Raw genomic sequence first — 26,666 nt, 5'->3', positions numbered from 1 at the left:
AAAAAAAAAAAACTAAACAAAGATAAATATTATGTTATGCTAAATCAAATTCAAATTAAAATGATTTGTGTGAAGTTTATCAAATGAAAATTGATGGTTTCAGTGGCTAAGAGAAGGGGGGGTTGAATCTTAGCCCCCTTTTTTTGTTGCTTAATACTTGCTGAACTCAGAAGAGACTTTTCTGTTTTAGCTCGTCTCTGGACACGAGACTTTTTGTTTTTGCTCGTCACTTGCCACGAGACTTTTTCTTTTGTCTTGTCACTTGGCACGAGACATTTTGGTTTTTTTTGCTCCTGTGCAGTAGAAAACAGAAATGGAGTTGAAGAGAAGAAAGATTACACCCAGATATATCCTGGTTCAGCTGCTAAGTGCAGTGCAGCCTACATCCAGTCTCCATCACAAACATGATGGAATTTCACTATAATCAATCTGATTACAACTTGTAAAGTGCTAACCCAACTTACAAGGGGATTCCCACAGAATCATGAAACACAACATAGATGAACAAAGGAACTCTAAGACATCTATGGCTTTTTCTTTTAATTTTGCACTCTCTGCCTTTTTCCGCTCTATGGCTTTTTCATTACAAACCTCACTTGTTTGCCTTTTTCCATGAGACTCAAGACATGACAAAATTAAACAGAAAAATACTAAACAGAATACATTGAAGGAGAAGAAAATATGTAAGCTTAGGTAGCTCTGAGAACACTGTGCCTTGCACTCTCAAATTTTCTCCTTGCTTCAAACAGTGGCTGTCCACCCTTATTATAGAAGAGGGGAGCCTCCACTTATTGAAGCCAAAACCGAACCAACTTCTTCCTCCTTCAACAAAACCGGTTCGGCCACATAGAGAGAGAAGAGATAACCATGCAAAACCCAACATGCAATTACCTCTAGTCCTTTCTTGATCATCACCCTTCATCAATCCGAGCTCTCCATCCTTGGCTTGCTCTCCAAGATGAAATTCTGGCCCTTGATGCTTCATGATGATGATGACTTCATCTGCTTCAATCTCTGCCTTCAACCATCACTTCGCCACTCTAGCTACTCTATGTGGTGGTTGAGCAGAATCAAAGACAAGCCACGCTTCAAGAATCTCCCTTGCTGGCCGAGATCTTCTTCTTCCTTTTTGAGCATGGAAAGCTCAAGATAACCTCACCAAATCTGACCACATTTGGTAAGTATCTTAGCCACAGCTCATTTTTATTTTAGTATGTTTTCTTGCCATCATTAGCTTGATGGTCTTGATGCATGCAGCTTCTTCCTTCTGTTGGTTGAAGAACATTTTTTCCATTATTTCCTGGACAAGGACCGAAGAAAGAAGAAGAAAGAGATGAGAGAGAATGTGAAATTAAAGTAAAAGCAATTAAGTGAAAATGAAACAAGTTGATAGATTGCTTTTTACTTCCCTTACTTTGAGTAGCGTACAGCATTAATCATAATGATTCCCATCAAATCAAAGTCAAGTTCTCTCTCATGTTTCCAATGCTAACATATTAAAATTTGAAATCCATTCTTAACAAAGAGATGGAATCCGTTGGAAAGCATGAAGCCATTTAGCTTTCATTTAACCTTGGTTTCGGACCAAGCTTGGAAACTTTCATCAAAAATAGCTTTGGGCTTGGTAACATTAAGATTTAATCTGGCCCAAATGATAACATTTGCTTTCTTGATGAATATTTGATTCGGATCATGCATGGAAACATTCATCAAAATTCAAATTGGGCTTGGTAGCAATAAAGCTTAATCTGACCCAATAAAATTTTGATTCCTTCAAACTAATTGGGCTTAGTGATACTATTTAAATTCTGGCCCAATAGTAACATTTGCTTTCCTGATGGATTTTTGGATCAAGCATTGAACACATAGGAAAGCTTTCTTTGGGCTTGCTGTATTTCACTTATTTTTCGGCCCAATAAAACCTGCACAGCAAAATTAATTTAATTAACATATCAATCAAGATTAGCTTAATAATTTTGCTGTTAATAATGTTTGATCATCATCAATTTAGTTTAGAGTTTTCCAAACTCATCAAAAATTAACTGGAATAAAAGCAGAAATCTTGCTTTAGGAAGTTTGAAAAGTTCGTAGATACATAATCAAGTATATATATATATATATATATATATATATATATATATATATATATATATATATATATATATATATATATATATATATATATTCGAATAATGTTGCAAAAGGATCAAATTATGTTCAAATGAGAAAATCTAAGGAAAAGTATTCTTGTAAAGATAAATAAAGACTAAGTAGTACTTTTAGATAGAAGCATGTTTTAACTCTATAAAAAAATTATTCATTTTTTTTGTAGGAAAGAACTTATAAAATCAAAGGTTGTCGTATTCAGAATTAAAATAATGGTTACAATCAGAATCAAACAGAAAAAAAATCAAAATAGAACTATTTTCAAAAGAGATTCCAAGATAAGAGTTGTAGAAGAAAACTACTAGAATTGATACATTTTATCAAAACAAATTCAGTTTTTATCATTTTTACGAAGAAACACAAAACCAAAGATTGTAATCCGAGCAGGACACATAATAGTTGCAGAACACAAAACAGGAGAACTAAATCGCATAATTAGTTTACTACGAATCGCGACTCTTAAGATTTTAAATGATTTAGGAATCAAGGATTATGCGTTGCACCAAAACTACTTCGAGATCAAATCAACAAATTCTAAATTTATGAACAGTGTCAAGATTGAATGTTCCTTAAAGATTCAAGCAATAATTAGGAACATAATCAAGCAAGGATATATATGAATGAGAAGATATGGTAGAAAAATATCCAAAACACATTTTAAGAAAGAAATCAAGAACTAGAGATTCCAATACAATTGATAAAGAAAAAGATAATGTCAAGCACGAATAAAGATTATACGTCGAAACGGAACTAATCTCTAAAACTTAGTTTCTAACGTTCCCAAAACCCGTGACTCGTGTTATCTATGACTCGCATATCGTCTATGATAACCCATTAGTGCTTACATATACATAATTCACTAGTGTGAAGTCGGCCAAACTTAATACCAGGAATTATGCAATTCAAGACTAATGGCATTAATCAATAGACCGTCATGTGCATAAAACTCTAATTCTCGTTATTCAAACAAGACCTACTACATGACAGACTCTCAGAGTATGCAATTGAAGCATAGTCGGTCCATTTCTCAGGCTCTACAAGAAGGACCGCTCTGATACCATAGTGTAACACCCTCACTATCAGAATGTAACGCTTTCGACTGCGCTACTCTGATAGCAAGAAGTATTATGACTAACTTCATATATTTAATATTAAAATAGGAGCCTTTGACTCGACACCGTATCACTGACTTTATTGAAAACTGGAAATAAATACTTTACGTAAAAAAAAAAATAGGCATAGGTTTATATGCAAGACTTCTTACATAATAGCTTATAACATAATATACATATAAAACATACAACCCCTATCCCTCTTACAAAACTGTAATAAGAAAGACGAGGGAAGAAAAAATTATCTCATTAACACAACATCATATAAACCAATACGCGGTATAACTCTCCATAATGCTCCTTCCTCCGATTCTTGAAAAGGTAAAGCTGTAGGGGAGTGAGAACCCAACCACACGGTCTCACCACGAAGTTTCAGAATTGTCATAAGAAGATATTTAATAAGAAAACAGTTTTCAAACTCAGTGATTATCATTGCCTTATGAATCTTTTAAAAACCAATAGCTAATCGTTCAAAACCTTTTCAAAGAAACAAGGTTTAACCTTTCAAAAAATCCAAAACCTTTCTTTTCTTATAAGAAAATCTTAATCAAAAACCAACCACGTTAATTCAGTACCAAAGTCCATTCTCAAATGTAGCATACCAGGACAAACACAAGCAAATCAGACAAGAAAAACACAGGTTTAGCCGTTTAGATAGCAGTTACAGCAAATAGTTCAGGTAGCAGTTAATAACAGTTTAACAATTAGGCAAACCAAAACAGAATTCAAACCCAAGAAAAGCATGCAAATGCATATGATGCATGCCTGTCCTATAGCTAATGAGCTCATATGTCAGTTATCCAGCCAACCAGACAAGTCCAAAAACCTTAGACTGTCCCCCGACACGCATCCCCATGAGTCTATGCATAGCTTTTTCTCATATATATATATATATATATATCAAATCGCTCAATGGGGGTACCATTCCCGGGAATTTATAAGTGCCTGGTCACCCTTACGTTGTAGGATCAACAGAGTATCGGGTCTCAACCTGGAACAAGTGGTGGGAAGCTACTGCGTCTACCCAGGGAAACTCGTGTCTCAGATAATTCAAATTCATAAGCCATATGAATAATTCATTCAACATTCATCAATATCTAAATCATTCTCAACATCATCATCATTCATCAATCCACATCTCATTTCCAAGTTCATTCAAAAATCATATTTCAAAGAAAATCCTCATCATCCTTCTCTCCATTCCGTTCATTAAGAATCACAATCCAAAACATAATTCTTTCTTTGATAAATAAATTAATCTTAAACCATATAATGTTTAAAACTAAATCTTTTAAAATAATTACTTCAAACGAAACTTCTAATTTTATAAAATTTTCGACAGCATCTCCTCTAAAACTCGGATTCTGCCACCCTTTTTGGGTCCCAACCAAACCAAACCAAACGCCTGTTAATCATTCAAATCACTTCCAATAACCATTATCACAACAACAATACCCAATCCAAGGATATTACAAAATTGAGAATTTAATCAACCAATCCTATAAATCACAATTTAAACCAACTTCATTCAACAACATCAATCAATAATTAAGAATTCTCGGTCTTCTCAAACAGCTTCAAACCAAACTATTCCTCAAACCCTGTTTGAACCATTTCCAAAATAGTAAATTATTATGAAAAATTTTAGAGGGCCAGCAACTTTGTTAAATTTTGGCCAGCATGTAACCAGCAAAAAAAAGTGAGCCATTGGATGAAATTTCACACCAATCTCACACCATTAAAACCATCATTGATGGCTATTTGATGGCTACAAATCACAAAAGTTGCTGGCCCCCTAGCATTCCTCAATTATTATCAATAAACAAACTGTTTTCAATATTAAGTCCTTTCCAAATTTGTTTTAAAATCAGATTCCGATATCAAGTCGGGTTCAATATCAAATCAAATCTCAATATTAGATCTTTTCTAAAATCAAACCATTTTCAAAATTAAACTAAATGCCAATAACAAATCTCCTCCAATAATTCAAGGAAAACCACTTTAACAACATCAATCAACTAATCAAAATATCGAACTTTCTCAATCGATCAATCTATCAACCAAACTAGTAATCTCATTCATCCAAAACAATTCAATTCAATTCATAAGACTTACGAAATCACAAAAAAATGTATTTTACGCATTAATATCGATTTATAACAACTCTGAGAAGTAAAACAAGTTTAAGAAAAGTGCACCTACCTCGACAATCCAAACCCAAAACCCAAACATTGTCAACGAAACCCTTTTCTCTTGGCGCGCAATCCACGACTGCCGCAATCATAGCAACTCTAATCTCAACATACAAGAATCGAAACCCAATCCTAAAGCATTAACGTTGCAAAAACCTTAAAAACATATAACATAATAGCAACTATAGAGGTTTGGGATGAGGAACAGCTTACTGAACTTACAAATAAGCACGAGAACAGAGTAGTGGCAGCTCCGGTGGCGGCGACAGTTCTCCACGGCGGCTCTGCTCGACGGTGACTGAAACCAACACACAGAGACAATAAGGTTTCTAGAATCTCAAACGAAGGTAAACCAAACTCAAAACCCCTTACCGATGGTGGATCTTAATGGCGACAGTGGCGTTGTCAGATTTCGGTACCTGTTCTGTTTCCATGGCAGCCACAGTGGTGGTTCTGAGCAGCTCTGGTGGCAGTGGAAGGCCTCAGTATCAGCCTAACAGCGATGGTTACGGCTCAGAATGGATCTAGAGCAAGGCTAGAGCAACAACAACAACTCCAGCAGCGGCGGTGGTGTCTTCTCAGATTCTAGAAACTAGAAGCAAAGGCAGAACTGGCGAGCCCTCTTCTTCCAGCGGCGGCTTGGTGAGACGCGGCAGCAGTAGAGTGCAACAACGATCGCGATGGCTTCACTCTCTTCTCGACGGCAGCAAGCTCGCAGCAACGGCTGGACGATGACGGATCTAACAAGAACGGGACCCTTGGCGGCGCAGGACGCGACGAAGCTGGCAGTGGCAGAGCACGACGGCTCCCCCTCTTCCTCGCGTCGTCCCTGGCTCGCGGCGCTCTCTCCTCTTGAACGGTCTGCTCGACAGCGGCGGCAAAAAGCACGGCGGTACCTCGTCCTCCTCTCTGCAACGACGGCGACGACGTGTTTTAGGACGGCGGTAGTGGCGGCGGACAGTCCCCCTCCCCTCCCTATCTCTTCTCCTTCACTGATTCTCTCTCTTTCTCCCTTTTCGATTTTCTTTCTTTCTGAAGGGATTGGGGCTGGGTCAGTGGGAGTGGCGGTGAGGGGTTAGGGTAAAAGAGTTAGGGTTTTCTAAATTAATTTGGGAATTTAGGATTAGGAATTAGGGATTTTGGGTAAATTGAAATTTGGTAATTTTAATTAAATTAGGATATAGAGTATTAAATAAAAATCTAATTTAATTCTTTAAAATTAATTTAAAAATATTATTTGGTCATCACTTTTGCTAATTTTCTTTTAAATCAAGTAGTCTAATTTAAAATTAAAGATATTATAATTAATTTTCTTTGTTTATAAAAATTAACATATTAAATTCTAAAATCTCAATTATTCAAACTAAATTATATAAAATTCTTATTTTTTTACAACTATTAAGTTCTATAATTTAAATATAGAAAATTATTTAATATTATAAGATTAAGTAAAATTTTTAATTTAATTATCAAAACTTAATTTAATTATTTTAATAAAATAATTTCTAAAAATAAAATATTTAATGAATATATAAATTAAAATTAACTCATAATAATATTTTTCTAAAATTATGGGTCTTACAACATACATGCAGTTTGATTGTCACAATATATGATTGGGGCTACTCGTTGTGGCACTCCAAGTTCATGCAATAATAGTTGAATAGAGATTAGCTCTGATTGAACAAATGTTAATGCACGATATTCCGCTTTAGTGCTACTATGACTAATTTTTTCCTCTGCTAGCTTATGACTCTTTCACTACACAAGATTCGTCCCTAGATACACACAATAGCCCGTAATTGAGTGTCTATCATCAAAGTCGCTAGTCCAATCTGCATCACCAAAATCCAAAAGTCTATAGTCAGTACAGCGAGAAAAAATTAAACCATGACTTATCATTCCACACAGCTTTATTCCATTGATTCAATGTGGGGTTGTGCATGAACTGTGATACTCTCTATTCACAAAGTAAGAGATATATATCGGGACGTATCACGGTAAGAATTAAGATACTAAAGCGCTCCAACCACTGAATCATGGAACGGTAAAGCTTTGGGTCATGGAACGTACAATTCAAAATCATTCTTGTGCAGTTTAAGTGAGGTCACCATTGGAGTTGGTAAGGGATTGGCCTCATCTATGCAAGCCATTCGTAGAACTTCTAATGCATATTTATGGTGTCAAAGAAAGTATAACAATGTGTATTATTGTGAACAATTATTTAAAAAAAACATATATTTAAATTTAAAATTTAGATTTTTAATTAATTAAATAATTATCAACATATTTTAAAATGTTAAAAATTAGAATTAATATCTAAATACATTCACACTATATACGGTTACTCCCAATCTCACCATAACTTCATTTTCGACGTTTGCAGCATAGCCCACATAGTTCTTCTCTAGTACCCCATCACAACTTGCTGTCGTTGTCGGAGACAGCCATTCAGACGTAGCAGAATGTCGTCGTTCCTCATCGCTCCATTCATATGCAATAGCAGCCTGCAGCCCGTGCCGACGCCGCCGTTTGTATCACATCGAAGCCGCCATTTGTCTCTTATAGACGAAGTTCTTCTGCGATGTGAAAAGCGAGAAAACATTTAAGAGAAGAAATCATCAAAAACACATACAATTGTGGTTAATAACATGGGTTGGTGTGGGATTATAACGAACTTAGGAAATATGATATGTGCATGAATAATTATAAGTAGTACTCAAAGCAAAAACTACGCCACAAAAAAGGTAGCCATTTCTTTTCCTTTGGGAATAACAAAACAAAACTCTTTCTTTCTTTCTTATAGAAAAATGAGAATGGCGGGTGATGCTGATGGTGATAGATGTTTGCTGTTCATGTCCTCTTCTCTTTTTGAATTGTTATTTACTTTACGAATTAGAATGAAAATAAGTATGTGGATGATTATTTTCATTCTAAAGTGGATGTTTATTACATTTGGATTGGATTTAATTAAGTATATTGAAATTTGCTGGATGTTCATTTTGTTAGCTATGTAGATGGTTATTTTTTATTCTAAAGTGGATGTTTATTTAATTTAAATTTGATTTAAGTAGATATAATAAAATTTGACATATGTTTATTTTGCTAGGTATATTGATGGTTATTTTCATTTTAAATCGATGGCTTAATGGAAAAAAAAGCTCGGGGCGCTGAAGCTGGCTAGCGAGGAAGGAACCGACAGCGCAGAGAGGGTTTGGGGAGAGGTATGCGGTGGTAAAAGAGTTAGAAGGTGAATGGTAAAGTGTAAAAGGTGAAAGTAGAATTTTCGGGAGGGCAATTTGTGATGGACTGATTTTGTTTTCACCTTCTGTAGGCCGAAAGTACAACCCATTGTTTACATTATTTAGATTCTCGGTTGTCTACCTAGCAAAGTCGGAGTTTAAAATTATTTTGAACTCATATAAATTTCATAATAATTGGGTATTTTCTTATTTAAAATTTAAAGTTTTAGCAATTAAAAAATAACAAAATTTTGATAATTTAATGGAAAAAGTTAAAATTTGTAGTTAAATTTTAGGAACTAACAAAAAACTAATTAGATTATCTCTAATTTTACATTAAAGTACTTATCTGAAATCAATTAGTAAGTTGATAAATAAATAGTGTTCTTAAAGTAGTTTTAATAGACACACAAAAAAAATAGTTTTAATATATTATATTTAATTTTCAATTACTATTCTACTCTCTAACTTTCTGCAAATTCTTGTATTACCCTTATTCCTTATAGCTAACCCTAACCCTAATTTTACTAACCAACTCATCTCTCACCATCTCTCACTCACCCGCACACACACTCACCTAACTCTTTCCCCCTCACTCACGAAGAAAGAAGAAAACAGACGAGAGAGTGAATGAGGGTCAAGGAAGAAGAAGGGAGGAAGGAAGGGAAGGCGCCGTCAAGTCTAGTTCGCCGCGTCTACACGACTCTGGCATCGTCGCAAGCATCTGTTCGGTCATTGTTTGTCGTGCTTCCGCTCCCGTTTTGCCGAGCTTCCGCCTCTATTTTGTTGTTAATTCATCGTCGTGCTTTTGCCACTTTTCCAGCCGTTGTCTTCCAACCTCTGCTCAACGTATGTTCTGTCGCATGTTCGAACTTTTGTTCAGGCTCCGTTCTGTCATTGTTCAGCCTCCCTTCTACCATTGTTTAGCCATCTCTATCGCGTTTTGAAATTCCATCTCCATTTCCCTCTTTTGTTAAATTTCAGAATATATAAAAGCTTCTGTTTATTTTAAGTTTTTTGAATTTTTGGTGTTTTTGATTGTTACTTCCTTACAGTTTTCTTTCTAAATTTGTTTTTGGTTATGATTTTGGTTCTAATTATTTGGTTTCAAATTTTTTGGGTATATTTCTAAAGTTTGGTAAGTGAAATTCTTTTAATTTTGTTGTTTTATTATCTCTTTTAATTTTATTTTGTTGCAATATTGAAGCAGTTTATACTACTCATCTTACTGCTGATGTGTTCATCAATTTTGCATCATTTAAAAGGTAAGTAGTGTTGTTGTTTTAAAATTTCAACATATAAAATAGCATTCAGTCATTCTGATTTAGGTAATTAGGGTTTATGATTCATTGATTTAGAATTTAAACTTTATATTTATACACAAGTTGTTGTCATTTGTGAATTTCTCCCAAATTAAATTGCTAATTTTGTTCCGAATTAAATGAGATTACTACACTACATTATGTTTATTTATTTGCAATGATTGTAAACCAAATATGAGTCTGGAGATTACCCCCCTTGTATATATTAGAGATGATTAAAATTTATCATGCCTATGATTTGTTAATGAGTGTATGAGTCTTTTCTAGCTTATTGAAAGATACTTGTCTTGTTTCCAATGAAAATCTCCTACAATTTGACATTTAAAAGAGCATGGTCCCTTTGAGTCATATATGATTTATGTATTTGTCATTTTTTTAATTCAATTCAATTCAATTTTTATGAAATTTTTATTTGATTCATTAGATCTTCTTTAATTTAATTGTTAGTATTAAACAATACCAAAACATCAAAAGAACTCGAAAGTTATGTTGTAATCTATAATTGCTACTCATTCTTTCATAATATGATAATTGTGGAGGGCTTAATCATGAGAATCTGGGTCTATTTTTGGTTTTTTGTTTATTTTTTATCTTCCTATGAGAGATTCATACTTATATATACCTTGACTATTTGAGATTGTCTTTAGAATCATATTAATATATGATAAGTTTTCTGATATTTAAATTTATTTTGGCGTTGAATTGAGTGATTGATTGGTGGATAGTTAATGTTATAATTTTAATTAGTATTATCTTTTGTTTTTAATTTTTGGTTTGATTTTTCATATTTACAGGAGTATTAAAATAATGACAACATACTAGTTAAAAGACTCAAGAATATTTTAATTCATGAAGACATTAATTTATATAAAATTTTTGTATTGTGGTTGAACTTGTAGAACTAACTTTAATGCTATTTTGCTTTAAAACAATCTAAATTAAATGAAAGACGTTTAAATTATTTATGTTATTATATATTATATAAATGTTGACTTATTCAATAAATTAATTAATATATCAATTGATTAAAAAATATAATTTGAGAAATTGTGTTTGCATTAAAAATATTGTTACAAAATAAATATTGTACTTTTTAACTAAACGAATGAAAAATGTTATAAAATCGAGTTATATTTTATAACAAAATTTCGTGATAAAAAAATTATATTATATTACGAAAAATGTCTCACAGGATAAAATTTGTTATCACTTTCATAACAAATTCAGTTTTTGTATTAAAAAAATTTGTTACAAAATATTAAAGTTTAAAAAATTGAGTTGGTCATCAAATCGCTCTAACTATGAGTTTATTGATTTATTAATTCAAACGAGTTAACTGTGGTTTAATCAGAATAACCGTTTTATAATAAAATAATAAAAAAGATATAAATAAATATAATAAAATATAATTATAATCTAATATAAATTTTAAAATATCATCTAAATTATTAATAAGTTATAACTCAAATGGTATGGTCTCTCCATACTCACTTAAGAAGAGTCTTCCTATCTTTTTAAAAAAAATAGCATCTAAATTAAAAATATTACATTAAATATAATATTATAATCTCATCTAAATACAAAAAAACTAAATATAAAATGTCAAGACAAACAAAAATCAAAGTAAGCATAAATCTATCAATAAACTCAACATAATAACGAAGCCATAAATTTTTTTAAATCAATGAACATTTTAAAAATTAAGAATTATTAAAAAAAAATTTACAATTTATTTTACATTATTTTAATAATTATTAAATTCTTATCTTTTCCTTCTTCCTCACATCACCACCAAATCTAGCTATGTGTGCTGATGATGCTCTAAATGATGATGATGTTTTCAGAATTGAAAATGCTTTCGCTGGCGATAAGAGATCTTCTCGAACTAACTGTAAAAAAGACAAAAAAACTCTTCTCTTGAGTCTAAGGATTACTCCCTCATGACTGAAATAGAAAAGCTAATTGGTGAAGTTCCATTTGTTGGGATGAATATAACTGATTATCCTAATTTTCTGAAGTAATTTCCTGACGTGTGGAGGCTTCCTTGCGTAGCACCTTTTTGCGGATTAGAAGTGGTTGATTGTTGCGAAATCAATGAGGCTATTATTGGAAAGCAAGTTGTTGCTCTTGTAGCTCAAGACAATTGAGGCTATTAAACTAATGTGTTCTCATTGTAATGGTTGAACTAAAGACTTATCTTTCTTTTAATTTTAGGGTTAGCCACAAAAAATGCTTCTAAATTATTTAAATATTGACCAAAAATATATTCGAATTTTATTATCGACAAAAATGTTTTCAAATAATTTAAAAATATAACAACAATATACAGTAAATATATATTTTTAAAAAATATCTTAGAGATTAAATTTAGATGCAATTTTTTTCAAGCATAATTATAAAAATAAGATATTATTATACATAAATTTTGGTGATTTTTCGTTGAGTATATATTTTTTATTAATAACTAATAATACTTTTAAAAATTCACAAAAAAATACATATTTAGAAAAAAATTTACCAAATTTTAAGAATACTAATATCTCATTTTTTTTTAATTATGTTTGTAAAAAATCATATCAAAATTCATTCTCTAAGACATTTTATGAAAATATATATTTACTGTTGTGTATTATTATTATGTTTTTAAATTATCTAAAGACATTTTTATTAATAGTAAAATTCAGATGTATTTTTATTAGCGTTTGAATAATTTAAGAGTGTTTTTGGTAATTAATCCTTAATTTTATTTTACTTTAATAATTTTGACAAGTCTAATTTAACAGCAAATATTATCCAATACTTTTGTGCAGATGGTGTATGTCAATAACAGTCATAATAAATGAAAATTAACTCCTGGAGTTTATGCGAAAAAAAAAAGAATTTAATAATAATAGCAAATAAAAAAAACAAACGTGATAGCTAATAGAAAAACAATTTACTGAAAATCTTTATCATATTTTATATACCATAATGTCATTTTTTATACATGTATAAGTAGTTAAAGTGGTGAAATGATAAAATTTATTTTTTTACTATTTGAATGTAAATGACAATAGCATGCTTGAAAATGACATTATAGTTATCTAAATAAAATTGGACACTCATATATGCTGTTAGCAAAAATAAATAAAGAAAAAAAAATTAAATCGACAACAACATGAAATAAAAAGTATTATTTGTTGTGGCAAAATTTGATCCACATATAGCATATTTTTTCAGATTTGGATGTATAATAGTATATTAATTTAACGGATCATATTGGGATTAGAATGAAAAAGATAAAATTAACATAAAATATCAATAATAAACAATAAAACATATAACGAATGAGTAATAGCTCAAATGGCATAGTCTTTTCATACTCAATTAAGAGGTTGCGGGTTCGAGTCTCATATTTTTGGTAAAAAAAATAATAAAACATATATTTTTTTTAAACTTCTCAACTCAAATCTAATAGTAAAGAGAATAAAATTTAAAAAAATAAAAAAATAAAATAACAATTTTGGACATTAAAAAAATGGTTTTTAGTAATATTATTCTATAAATGTTATTTAAAACTTAAAAGTATCTTAAAAATACTTATTAAACAATTTAAATTTTTTATTTTTAAAATATTTATAAATATAAAAAAATCTCATATTTTTCATAATTTTTAAAATTTAATCATGGATAAATCCTAAATATAAAAATAATTATTATTTATTTATATTTACTACGTGAATAGTCACAAAAAAATAAGCTAATTTATTTTTTTATTTTTTTATTATTTGTACAAAAATAAAAGTCTTTTCAATCAAATTAATATTATGAACTAACACTTTCAAAAAATAAAGACAAAGATAAATATTTATAATATTTAAATATAATTTATATTTTATAAATAACTAACATATTTTACTTTATATTCACTTTTTTTTATCAAAATAATATTATAACCATTAATTTTTTAACTGTTTATTTTTCAATAAAATAGATATATATTTATTATGTACTTTTATAATTTAGTATTTTAAAGGTCCTTAATTTTTTAGTGATTTTATTTTCAAAAAAAATAATGATATCGATAAGGTTACGACAATATTAAAATGATAAAAAATACTTAATTAATAAATTAAAAAGTAAATAATATATTGAAAAAAGAAATAAAATTAATTTTGTAAAAACAATAAAAATGCGAAATAATAATGAAAATAATAATAATAAAAATCGTGCTAACAATATTAATAATAGGGGCTATGTTACATATTCAAGTATTTTTTTATCCAAGTAGATCCAACGCCAACAAAAATCACTTTCATTAAAAGAGCGTTATTACATGCGCTTTATCTTCTTCTCCTCTCCCGCGATTCTTCTTTTTTTTCTTTCAAATACACGCATACATCATCTTATTCTTCTTTTAAATTCACGCATATCTCCTCCTCCTCATCCTCCTTCTTTTTCTTCGCGCACGTAAATTCTTCTTCTCATCCTCCTCCTCCTCCTCCTCCTCCTCCTCCTCCTCCTCCTCCTCCTCCTCCTCTCCTATTTTATTATCGTCATCACCAACAATACCAATATTTTGCTAATGGATTATTTTTTCAATCAAATTGAATGGAATGCAATTACTAAATTGAATTGAATTAAATTCAATGGATGCAGGTGTTTTGAATTGAATTGAATTGAATTGATAATCTCTAAATTGTAGACACAGATGTTTTGAATTTAATTTTATATAATGGATAATATTCCGTTCATTTAGTACTATACAATTGTTTCATCTTAATAACGTGTTCGGTTCATTATGCAGAAAGGTGTTTTGAATTTGATTTTATATAATGGATAATGTTCCGTTCATTTAGTATTATACAATTGTTTCACCATAATAACGTGTTCGGTTTATTATGCAAAAAAACTGTTTTGAATTTGATTTTATATAATAGATAATGCTCCGTTCATTTAGTACTATACAATTGTTTCACCTTAATAACATGTTCGGTTCATTATGAATTGAATTGAATTGAATTGACGCAAGTGTTCTGAATTGAATTGAATTGAATGGATAATCTCTAATTGGAGGAGAAGATAGAGGAGGAGAAGAAGAAGAAAAGAAGAAAAATTCGCGTGTGCAAATTTAAAAGAAGAAGAAGAAGAAGAAGAAGGGAAGAAGAAGAACTTGCGTGAATTTAGAAGAAGAAGAAGAAGAAGAAGAAGAAGAAGAAGAAGAAGAAGAAATACAAGGAGGAGGAAGAGGAGAAGGAGAAGGAGAAAGAAATGGAGAAGAAAAAAGAGAAGGAGAAGGAGCGCGTGATTTAAAAAGTTGTTACAATAACTTGAATAGACTTGAATAAGAATTTTGCTTGGATGTGGAGCTTTATCTTCTTCTTCTTCTAAATTCGCGCAGGTTTTTCTTCTTCCCTTCTTCTTCTCCTCCTCTTTCTTCTTCTTCTTCTATCAAATTTGCACACGAAGATTTTTCTTCTTTTCTTCTTATTCTCCTCCTCTATCTTCTCCTCCAATTAGAGATTATCCATTCAATTCAATTCAATTTATAATGAACCGAACATGTTATTAAGGTGAAACAATTGTATAGTTCTAAATGAAGGAACATTATCTATTATATAAAATCACATTCACAACAGCTTTTTGCATAATGAACCGAACACGTTATTATGGCGAAACAATTGTATAATACTAAATGAACGGAACATTTTCCATTATATAAAATCAAATTCAAAACAGCTTTCTGTATAATGAACCGAACACGTTATTAAGGTGAAACAATTGTATAGTACTAAATGAACGTAATATTATCCATTATATAAAATCAAATTCAAAACACCTGTGTCACCGAACACGTTAATAAGGTGAAACAATTGTATAGTACTTAATGAACGGAACATTATCCATTATATAAAATCAAATTTCAAAACACCTGTGTCTACAATTTAGAGAATATCAATTCAATTCAATTCAATTTAATTCAAAACACCTGCATCCATTCAATTTAGCAATTGCATTCCATTCAATTTCATTGAAAAAATAATCCATTAGCAAAATGTTGGTGTTGTTGGTGATGACGATAATGAAAGAGGAGGAGGAGGAGGAGGAGGAGGAGGAGGAGGAAAAGCAGAAGAAGAATTTACGTGCGTGAAGAAAAAGAAGGAGGAGGAGGTATGCATGAATTTAAAAGAAGAAGATAATGTATGCGTGTATTTGAAAGAAGAAGAAGAAGAATCGCGGGAGAAGAGAAGATAAAACGCGTGTAATGACGCTCTTTTAATAAAAGTGATTTTTGTTAGTGTTGAATCTAATCGGATAAAACTTGGATGAAAAAATACTTGGATATGTAGCATAGCCCTAACACTAATAATAATAATAACAGTAATAATATATTTTTTTTTTCATTCTTAAATTAATTTCACGTATATTTTTTGGGCAGTCAAAAACATTTCACCAATAAAATCGAGTGAAAAAGGATCACATATTAAAACAATACCAAAAAACTTGTGTGATAAAACACTAAAAAATAAAAATCCTATATAAGTGGCAGATAGGTTGCCATTGAGGCAGTTACTGTCAACGGGGCGTTTATGTTCTTCAATCTTCATAAGCAACTAAGCATAATCGCCTTAAGAGCTTTGCAGCAAAATTCCCATTTGGTAATCAAACTTCAGATTGAGAATAACCCACAATAAGGGGCCAAAGGCCAAAGAAAAAAGCATATACAAAGAAAAAACATTAGAAAATTTTAGAAGTAAACCCATTATAAACACTGTTCGTTCCCATCCAAAAAAAAAAAAAAAACTATTCGTTCATAGAAATCGAACACACTGTAACAAAACCCTACAAGACTACCATCGAGTCCAGAAAATGAAAAACCAAACCCAGCAAAGTCTCATCACGAATGGAGGTTTTTTTTTCTTAAAAAAATAAATTTCGTATTTATACTATTTTAAAATTATTTATTTTTATTTTATTATTTATCTCATTTAACATATAACCAAGATAAATAACACATTTTTGTTATGCAAATAAAATAGTTATAAAATGATAGTTAGACAGTATAAATAAAAGATATCATAATCATTTGAATTAAATTGAATTAGATTTAGAAATAAATCAAATTATTACAATCTAAAATATAATAAATTATATCGATTTCTTTTATCTTTTAAATTGATTTAAACTACATTACAAATATGTTTTCTTCTAGTTGTCTAATGACCTCATTTATGTGCAAATAAATAATAATAACAAATTTGAAAGAAAACAACAAATGAAGTAAATTCATGCTTGTGATAATTGCTTGGAGACCATGTGAGAATAAATTCTTTTAACTTTTTTTACCGAAAATAAAAAAATTCGAATTCGCGATCTCTTACTTTATTTAATAAATTTTAATTTTTTTATTATTTAGTAAAATATAATTTTTCATCTTATATTTTTTAAGTAGAATAAAAAAAATTATATAAAAAAATAATAAATAATGAGAAATGACATCTTACTAAATAATTAATAAAAAAATTGAGGCCATAACCCAGCTAGATGTCGCTCTGCAAGCCTCTCCACAAAATGTTTTATGGTTCTCTTTCTCGTGATGACATTGGCCTAATAACTAAAGTTCCGAAATTATTAGACTGATAAAATTAAAAGTTTAACAGTTTAAAAATTTAATTAAAATTAAATTAGATATAATAAAATAATATATTTATATATAAAATATATAATTTTTTTATAATTTATTATTTTAAATTAGTTCATCATAAAAAAATATGCTATTTTTTATTTTTGATTGATTTATTGTTAAACAAATTTTATTTTGAATTAAACTAATTTAATGATCGATTTTCGATTAATTAAATAATCAGCCAATTCTATCCGATTCCTAAAACCGGTTAATAACTTATGGGAAATGGATCATTTTTATTTTTTTTTTAATATTTGAGAGAATAAAGTGTGATCTCTCACCTTTAATTTTATAAGTGGGACCAAAATTAAATAGGAGAGAGAGTAATGAATGGTGAAATTTTACACTAGATACCATCCAATTTTTTCCCACGGAGAGAATCCACTCCCATAACTTATGTACTCATTGAAAGTAATTATTCTATGTTTTACCAAATAACTTGGTACCATTTTTTAAAAAAAAAAAAAAGGTGAAATTTTTTTTGAAGTAACAGCAATACTATTGAGAAGAAAGCAACACCAAATTAAAATTCTAAAGCAAAGATAAACAAAATTAGAAGCAGCCAACACTTATTTTAGAATGAAACTTAATTTAGTTTCCATATTCAACCAATAAAATAACTCATGATGACGCAATTAAAAATTACTAGATAACTATGCAAAAATATTTACTCTAACTCTAAAATAATAAATTAAAAAAACCAATCTTAGTCATGCCTGATGCTAAAAATATAAAAAAAAATGAGTCCTATTTAATAAATTAATAATGGATTGACAATTCCCCTAGTTGGCTTAGTGAAGATCTCACCACCCTTTACCTATTAACCACAACCAATCAAGTGTTACACCAGCAAAAATGCCTGCAAGAAGAAACGACACCAATATGTTTCCCAAGGCATTTTGCTCTGGTCCCTACAAAATCAAAATAAATCAATCAATATTAATAAAATTATCCTGAATTATGTTGTGTCAAATTTGTTTCAAACTTACCTTGTAACCTTTGGGTGCACTAGTAAGAACACAGACAGTGAGATAACCATTTGATAATCCCAAAAAAGATGTCAACAACATCATCCAACCTTGGTCACCATACTTTGCAGTGAAATAAAATGCCGGTATAAGTAAGATACGACCAACTATTGTTGTTGTGAGCAACTTTCGAGACTCCATTTTAATGCATTTCACTAGGGGAATGTATCTTCCGATTAAGTCACACACATTGTACATGGCAATCAAAACAAGAGCATACCTGAAACAATAATAGCATTGGAGAATATGTTAGATAATATCTGTATTTATAACATAAGATACATTACCTCATTTGATGAATGATATTACTGTGTTTATTTTCATGTACATACCAAGCTCCCAAACTATGTTTTCCAGTGTCTTCTGACAAGAATCCAGGGAAGATAGACAGTGTGAGAGAATATATGAGGAACAAATCAATTGCATAATCAATGTTCTCCATTAACAATTGCTTCTTTCCTTTCCGCTCTTGTTTCTTTACATCTTCATTTTCCTAAAAGAGAAAAAAAATCTTATCGCATAAACCGAATCATGAAAAGTTTAGTAACTTCTATGAATACATAGGGAAAAACAAAGAATGGAGTTCTATGAAAGCAATTCATGGTAATGTAATGGAGTTAAGCTCTAAGATCCTTGAAATGTGGTTGCGTGTACTAAAATAGCCTTTGAAATTCTAATTATACAATTAAATCTCTGATATTGACAAAAGTACACTATATAATCCCAAAAAACATGATGAGTCACTTGATAGAAAATGATTAAGGATTAGAAAACCATGTTGGAATTGAAAAGAAAAGAAAAGAAAAGAAAAAGTGGAGTACAGATGAGGTCTGGATGCCAGCGGCTGCAAGATCAGCTGAAACAGTTTTTGCTCCTTCTGATGCTGCCTTTGATCGGTAATACTTCACAATTGGTACTTTGGGAAACACAAATGCATAGAGAATGACACAAAGAAGCTCAAAGAATGTTGTTATGGCAAAGAACAGAACTGCAAATCAAATGATCAATAAAAAAGAAAGAAAGCATGATCAGTGATTAGTAGTTTAACTAAATTTTTATGTTCCAGAGAAGTTATGTTAGTTGGAACTTACGTGCTCCTTTGCGAAGACCATCTTTGGAGTTCTCAAATGCAGCTTTTGTAACTAACCTCAAAGCAGAAGTTAATGCACCTGATGCTGCTCCACCAGCAAGGAAAGACTGAAGCAATTCAGGATGCATATATGAAAGGTCTCCCACCATTCCACCTTGGACATGAGCATCTGCTATTCCAAATGCACCACTTACTGCACATATACCAATGAAAGTTCCAATTCCTCCTCTACCAGATGTTGCTAAATCTATCTACAAAAGACATAAAGCAAAAATCATGTTCTGACTTCTGATGAATTAGAGTGTAAGGAAAGTTCACAGACTATAATGATCAAGACTTACAACTAACACCAAAAGAGTGGCTGCGAAGAAAAGAATGTATCCAAATAGGTTCCGAAATCTTGTGTTTATTCTTTCTTCGTTGTAGGCAAGTGTTGCAATCGTTCCAACTGCAAATGGCTGGTATACAAGAGTAAGAACTCTTGAGGGGTGGTATCTCTGCACAAGAAAGGAAAAAATGAGATCAAAATTACTCTGGATTGAACAACACAACAATTGAATCGTCAGAATACTGATAAATTACCGGAAACAAGATACCGTAGTAATCTACTATTGTAAGCATACTGTTCCATGCAAAAAGACATCCATTTCCAAGAAGCCAACATACTGCTATTGCTGTATACTTCCCCTGTTGATCATGCCAATAATGAACAATGCATGTTTAATTTCTTTGGTACCAAATAATAGATTCTTTATTAACTTAGAGCAACGGTTTGAGTTGTTTCCGTGTGACTTCAACAGTCACTAATGTAGTTATTAGGTTAGACTGTATCAATTTCCTTTGCCAAACACTAAACCGACTCACTCAGACCTTAATTTCAAAAGAAAATATGAGAATAAAAAAAAAAAAAAACCTGAAGTCTCGTTGGAGGATCTGCGGTAGCCATGGCTGCCTCGGATACTTCCTTTTAACGTAGCTCTGAACGAAACAAGTAATTGAAATCTCAATAAAGATAAGAATATGGAGCAGCAACTATGGGTTCAAATTTAAACCACACAAGCAGGGGAAGAATTGAAGAAACAAACAAGGATAACCATTAATAATAACATTAGACATAAATGAATGAATAATAGTCCAAATATTCGTTATAGTAGCGTAAGTCAAACGATGATAGTTATGATCACCAACACAGCAATATCAATATTCTGCCACATCCATAACACTTCACTTTTAGAATTTTTGAGATGGCTTTATTGTAAGTTATAACCACACATGCATAGTTACCTTCTTTAAAATCTTAGATAACAATACGCTTTAGATAAACTCTTAGAATTCACTGCCATAGTGACAAAATTTGCAGTATAAAATCAATAATCAATTAAAAGCATACAACGATATTGCTGGCACAATGCGTTTTAATGGAATCCCAGTTGTTTTGTGAAATGCAAATTATAAACAAATAATTAATATAAGAATGAAGTATGAAGAAGAGAAAGAAAGAAAGAAAGAAAGAAAGAAAGGAATTTAAATAAAACAAACCGTACGAGTTTATTTTGTTATGATCAGTGTATTTTGTATTGCATTGGATTGATTTGTTTATTCCCTTGCTGTATTAAGGATAATGCTTTGTTCACACACAGATAACTCACTTCTAAGTTCCAACGCAAACCTTTCTGGATTTTGTGGACGCAACAAACCGATTCATCCGTTTTTCAACCTTTTTTCCCGGTATGCGTTGACATTTTTATGGAAACAAAAGTCAAAGCAACGCGAAAAAAAAAAGAAGGGGGAGGAACTAAAGAAAAATCTCAAATCCAAGATTAGGATTTTTTTATAATTAATTTGAAAAGATTAGGATTTGATTAAAATTAATTTTGTCAGTTATATATGTTTATATAATTGATAAAATTAATTTGAAAACATGATTGATAAATAAATTTCTCAGAAATTAAAAAATATGAGAAACACATTATCAACCCATAACCACTCATTCTTATTTCTCTTTGATTGCATTATCAACCTTTTTTTTTTTGTGACTGCATTATCAACCTTTTGACACATAACACATTGTGTCTAAAAAAAATTGAACTAATTAAATCAACGAGGCAATTAATTTATCATTCATCATTAGTCTAAATTCTAAAAGACTAAATGTATATAACGGTTGATGATGAACAGTGTAAAAGTCGAGAAATTAAAGTCACAATGGCCACGTTGTTATCAATTATCATACCTAGCTAATTGAAGTCTTACTCAAACATAATCTTATCACCATGCATTCAACTATGCTTACGTTAAATTGATAAGAAAGAAGATATTGTTGGGAATCCATAGGCATACAAGTGAACAATTAATAAATAACCATAACATTGAGATATGCAAAAAAAGAAGGAATCAATTGAAAGGAAAAAGCAGGTAGGTGATGTTACTTACTGGTGTGCTATATGATCCTAGTTGAGACTTGAGAGCACAGATAGTCAGATACAATGGATCCTCTGGTTATGGTTATTTATTTATACATTAGAACTAAAGCACTCAATGGTAATTTTGATTTTAAAATATTTTAAAAGATATCTTTTAATTTTATCTTTTTAGAGTTCAAATTTTACATTTCAATTAATTTTTTAAAAGTTTTTTATTCTGAATTTTGAACACTAAATTTTAAATTCGAATTTTAAACTTTAAACTCTAACCCTAAGTTTTCAAACAAACAAATTAGTTAGTCACAAAAAAAAAAAAAGAAATAAATTAGTTAACGTTAGCTAATTAAAAATTAATTTTTTATACTTATTTTTTAATTTTTAATGATGCAAAAAAAAAACAGAAATGTTAGTTAAATAATTATTAGTAGCTAATTATATTGCATAAACTTTAGTATATAATTCATTTAAATATTTTTTAATTTCAGTATGCAAAGTTGATGATTATTCAAAATAAAAATAAATTTAAATATGGGAAGAAAAACAAAATTAAGAGAAAGACAAAAAAAAAATTCAGAATTATTTTACTGGCATTGTAAATCTTTATTTTTATCTTTATTTTTATCTTTATAATAATACAAATCTTTATCTTTATTTTTACCGGTATTGTAAATCTTTATCGGTATCTTTATCTTTATAGTAATACAAATCTTTATCTTTATTTTTATCTTTATAGTAATCTTTATCTTTATATTCATAGTAATAATAATCCAAATGAAAAGATTTTTTACTGGCACTCATACATTAAGTTTGAGAGTTTATTTGTTTGAGTGATGTCATTAAAAATTTTTAAAATTTTATTTATAAATTATAACTTACTATTTACTTAGACTGATGCTTTTTAAATTTTAAGTTATTTGTATAAGTTATTTTATAATTTTAATTTGAGTCTGCATGTCGTGAAATTGTCCTCTTTGAGTTTGTCTGAAATCAAAACCAGTATACTCTTAGTACCAATTGATGAATTTGCAAGAATGAGAGACATGAATCTCAAGAACCAGCTATTGGTAGTTTGGTACCATGTAAGGTTCCACTTCGATTTCAAGCAATCTCTACAACAAACGAGAAGGGTGATTGAGTGATCCAGATGTATCAAGAAATCAACTTAGTACCTCCCTGTCAAAAATAATCTACACAACACAGAAAGTGATAAAAGATCTTGCCCTTATAACATGGGTTGTTGCATCTGTGAGTTTCACCTTAAAAACAAGATAGTTAATTGTATTTTTTCTTTTTTCTGATAGGTGAGAAAAGATCGCACATTATTTTCCTGTTTCATCAAGAACTTAGTGTTTGAGCTGCCAAAAGTATTTGTCCACTATGTACCAAAAACCAGTTTATTCCATTTGGGTTCTTGGGTTCAGGTTATTTTAGAAGGAGCTACTAAAACTAATTTGACACAACCTTATTTTCTCCAACTTTGGAAGTGTGTCAAGCAAAGAAAAGTCAGTATAAGTACTGAAGCTGAATATAGGGATTTGGCCTTTGGCATCGATAAAAATAGAAATATGTCAATTCAACTGCTGTTGAAGGAGCTATAAAAGTATAAATCCCCCAGCAAGTTGCACCAACAATTTACTGTAATAACCAAATCCTCTAATGTATAACTATCTATATTAATAAAGATTTTACTTTAGTTTTGTTGCTTTGTATTATTTATTTATTTTCATTACTATCTACATCCATTGGCACATTATACAAACTTGCTTGCTATGAATTTTATTACACAAATTTCAATAGTTCAGTTCACAAAATAATAATTTGATCATATAATGTCCCCATGAATAAAATACGTGACAAAATGTTTGCTTTCACAAAAATAAATACATATAATAGAAGACAAACTAATCACTTTAATAAATTAAGCCCACCATGGAGCATCACCGGTTCTGAAATCTGTTTCGACCCAAGGAACAAACACCACCTTGCCAGTATCTACATCACAATGTGCTAGTGCCAGAGACTGTCCATTCATCAACAACGATCAAAACATTAAATACTGTACCATTAAGCACCAAACTGGATACTCTACTAGGTTGGTGAAGAAATCAATCACAAAAAGTTGGATTTTAATATTTAAGTCAACATCTGCCTCCGGTGACAAATAGGTCAGGTGGTTTGTTGAGGGCTTGTAACCGGCCTGTGTTCGGCCTAGCATTTTCAATATAGAACCAGCTTACAAGGTGAACTTATTAGCCTATATAAGTTTCCTTGAATTACAAGCTACAACACAAGCTTCTTGCCAAGCCAGGCTTTAACAATAAGTTAGGCTAATAAGTTTATACCAATAAAGGTTACAAGGTAAACTTAAACTAATTAGCAGCCATGCAAGCCTAACCTGAATCCACCCCCTACAAGTAATGCAGCACATCTAAGTTTTTTTATGAACCAAGACTAACCAAGTTAAACAATAAGACTTGGAATAATGCTAGCCATAACTGAATTTTTATATTAGACCAACTTGGTTTGACTTAGTTAACAAAAGGGACAAGCTTAAGACCTCCCTAATTGGTTTCCAATTTTTACATTGATAGAAGCAAGGAAGATGATTGAAAATAATAAGGTGTATTAGGTGCAGAATGAAAGCAGGATTATAATGATTTTGCATACCAGGGGGGCAGGTCCTCTGACAACTCTTCCTTGGTCATTGTACTGCGATCCATGGCAAGGGCAAATGAACTTGTTCTCAGCTGCATTCCATGGCACAACACAGCCAAGGTGAGTGCAGACGGCGTTAATCCCATATGTTGCAAGGGTTCTATCTTTCTCCACCACAAGGTAGGTAGGATCTCCCTTCAAACCTTGTGTTAGGGTGCGGTCACCAGGTCCATGAGCCTTGAGCCATAGTTCAGCAACAACATCATTTCCAACTGCATCCTTAGCAACAGTTCCACCAGTAGAGGATCCAGACCCTGGAGGGGCAAAGAAAGTAGCATATGGAACAATCATACCAGCAGTGGGGAGTGAGATGGCACCAAGAAGCAGCAAATTCATGAGCTGCCTCTTCCCCATGTCAGGCACTCTATCTGCCGGAATGCTGCCAGCCTGGCATCTGATCCTCACTCCCTTCCCCTTCCCCTTCCCATTTCCAACCGTTTGCCTCCTCGCACTCTTCACAACAACTGCTTCTGAGGGGCTAAATATCCCTCTCTTCCCTGAACACAATTGAGAAGGGGATAGAGTGCTGGAAGCCATGGATTGGTTGAAGAATGAGATCGTCACAGTTGTTGCTTCTTGTTTGGAGATTTATGAAATGGAGATGAGGAACGTGTGGAGTGGTGGTCAATTGGTCATCCACCACAACAGTCAACACCTGCTGGATAAGACGCTATTCTCATATTTTGCTCTTCCATAGCCACACGTTTCTCTCTCTCTCTCTCTTTTTTTTTTGGTCAAGGTTTCTCTCTCTCTTTTCTTTTATCTTTTTTTTTGGTAAACAAAGGGGCCAATGGCCCAAAACCCAAATATGCTTTTGTTACACAACATGCAGCAACCCAACAAATGAATACTAATAGCAGGCGAGGGAGTTAAACCCCAAAATGGTGTCTGAGATTGGCGTCGTGCACTAAAATCGTCCCTAAAATTTCAATTGCACCAATTACGTTCCTGAGATTGAAAAAAGTGCATCATTAGGGATGTCAATGGGGCAGGGCGGGGGTGGGGGCGGGGGATGCCTCCCTGCTCCCCATCCCCGCCCTCAGATTTGCTCCCCATCCCCGCCCCATTCCCCGCCGTGGGGGAATATTGCTCCCCATCCCCATTCTCCACGGGGCCCCATTCTCCGCGGGGACCCCATTCCCCATCTACATAATAGTTCTAACTAATTATTAATTTCCATATGAATAGAGCTGCAAGTATCTATCTTATACAAAAACTGCAAGATTTTATACAAAAAGTCTAAATGATACGATGGTGATTTCTCTCGAAATAACGCAATAGGGAGACGCAACGACGAGTCAAAGGACAAAGCAGTGGACAAGGTAAGAGACGTGGCAACAGAGAGGAGAATGGACACGACGGCAGAGTTATGAAAAAGAACGCCGCAAATAGAAATTACGACGCGGTAAGGGTGATGGCACGGTGAGGTGTGACGATTCGGTGAGAAGGGTGACGAGGGGGTGGCTGCAGAGAGGTTAGATGGAGTACGGACAACCTCAGGGATCTTTGAATTGAAGAAGGGTTATGCAAATAAAGATTAGGAGTTTTGGGTTTCTATATATGTGTGTGTGAAAAATGACTAAAAAACACATATGAGAAATAAACTATTAAGGATAATTTAAGGAATTCATAAATTTCGGGGAATAGCGGGGACGGGGCGGGGATCCCCGCTCGGGTCCTCGCGCCTGCTTCGGGAGAATTTTGTCCCCC

The 26,666-nt window shown here is 31.6% G+C and overlaps 2 protein-coding genes across 3 annotated transcripts; both read right to left on the bottom strand.

Moving 5' to 3' along the window:
- Positions 1-18,252: 18,252 nt before the first annotated feature.
- Positions 18,253-22,882, bottom strand: LOC112737604 (equilibrative nucleotide transporter 3). 2 transcript variants are annotated; one of them, XM_025787571.3, is made up of 9 exons: positions 22,252-22,882; positions 20,732-20,796; positions 20,401-20,505; positions 20,160-20,315; positions 19,820-20,069; positions 19,550-19,716; positions 19,061-19,221; positions 18,690-18,948; positions 18,253-18,611 (listed from the first exon to the last, which is right to left on the bottom strand). In XM_025787571.3, exons 2-9 carry the CDS (start codon positions 20,762-20,764, stop codon positions 18,504-18,506), a joined length of 1,239 nt encoding a protein of 412 aa, XP_025643356.1. In that variant the 5' UTR covers positions 20,765-20,796; positions 22,252-22,882; the 3' UTR covers positions 18,253-18,503. The 2 variants fall into 2 exon arrangements, with proteins under 2 accessions (XP_025643356.1, XP_072069281.1); XM_072213180.1 differs by lacking the exon at positions 22,252-22,882 and adding an exon at positions 21,363-21,486.
- Positions 22,883-23,991: 1,109 nt separating this feature from the next.
- LOC112737603 (cytochrome b6-f complex iron-sulfur subunit, chloroplastic) lies at positions 23,992-25,798 on the bottom strand. Its single transcript, XM_025787570.2, has 2 exons — positions 24,909-25,798; positions 23,992-24,261 (listed from the first exon to the last, which is right to left on the bottom strand). The coding sequence occupies exons 1-2, from the start codon at positions 25,491-25,493 to the stop codon at positions 24,160-24,162; spliced, it is 687 nt and encodes a 228-aa protein (XP_025643355.1). The 5' UTR covers positions 25,494-25,798; the 3' UTR covers positions 23,992-24,159.
- Between the last annotated feature and the right edge of the window lie 868 nt (positions 25,799-26,666).

The sequence above is a fragment of the Arachis hypogaea genome, chromosome 13 (assembly GCF_003086295.3).
Source record: "Arachis hypogaea cultivar Tifrunner chromosome 13, arahy.Tifrunner.gnm2.J5K5, whole genome shotgun sequence".
NCBI classification, from domain to species: Eukaryota; Viridiplantae; Streptophyta; class Magnoliopsida; order Fabales; family Fabaceae; genus Arachis; species Arachis hypogaea.
This window is presented reverse-complemented; position numbering and strand designations above follow the sequence as displayed.

Coding starts and splice junctions, on each gene's coding strand:
- LOC112737604 (XM_025787571.3), bottom strand. CDS start 20,764: ATGGCTACCGCAGATCCTCCAACGAGACTTCAG. Junction 19,717..19,819: donor TGGTCTTCGCAAAGGAGCAC/GTAAGTTCCAAC, acceptor TTTGATTTGCAG/TTCTGTTCTTTGCCATAACA. Junction 19,222..19,549: donor CTGGCATCCAGACCTCATCT/GTACTCCACTTT, acceptor TTTCTCTTTTAG/GAAAATGAAGATGTAAAGAA.
- LOC112737603 (XM_025787570.2), bottom strand. CDS start 25,493: ATGGCTTCCAGCACTCTATCCCCTTCTCAATTGTGTTCAGGGAAGAGA. Junction 24,262..24,908: donor TCAGAGGACCTGCCCCCCTG/GTATGCAAAATC, acceptor ATGAATGGACAG/TCTCTGGCACTAGCACATTG.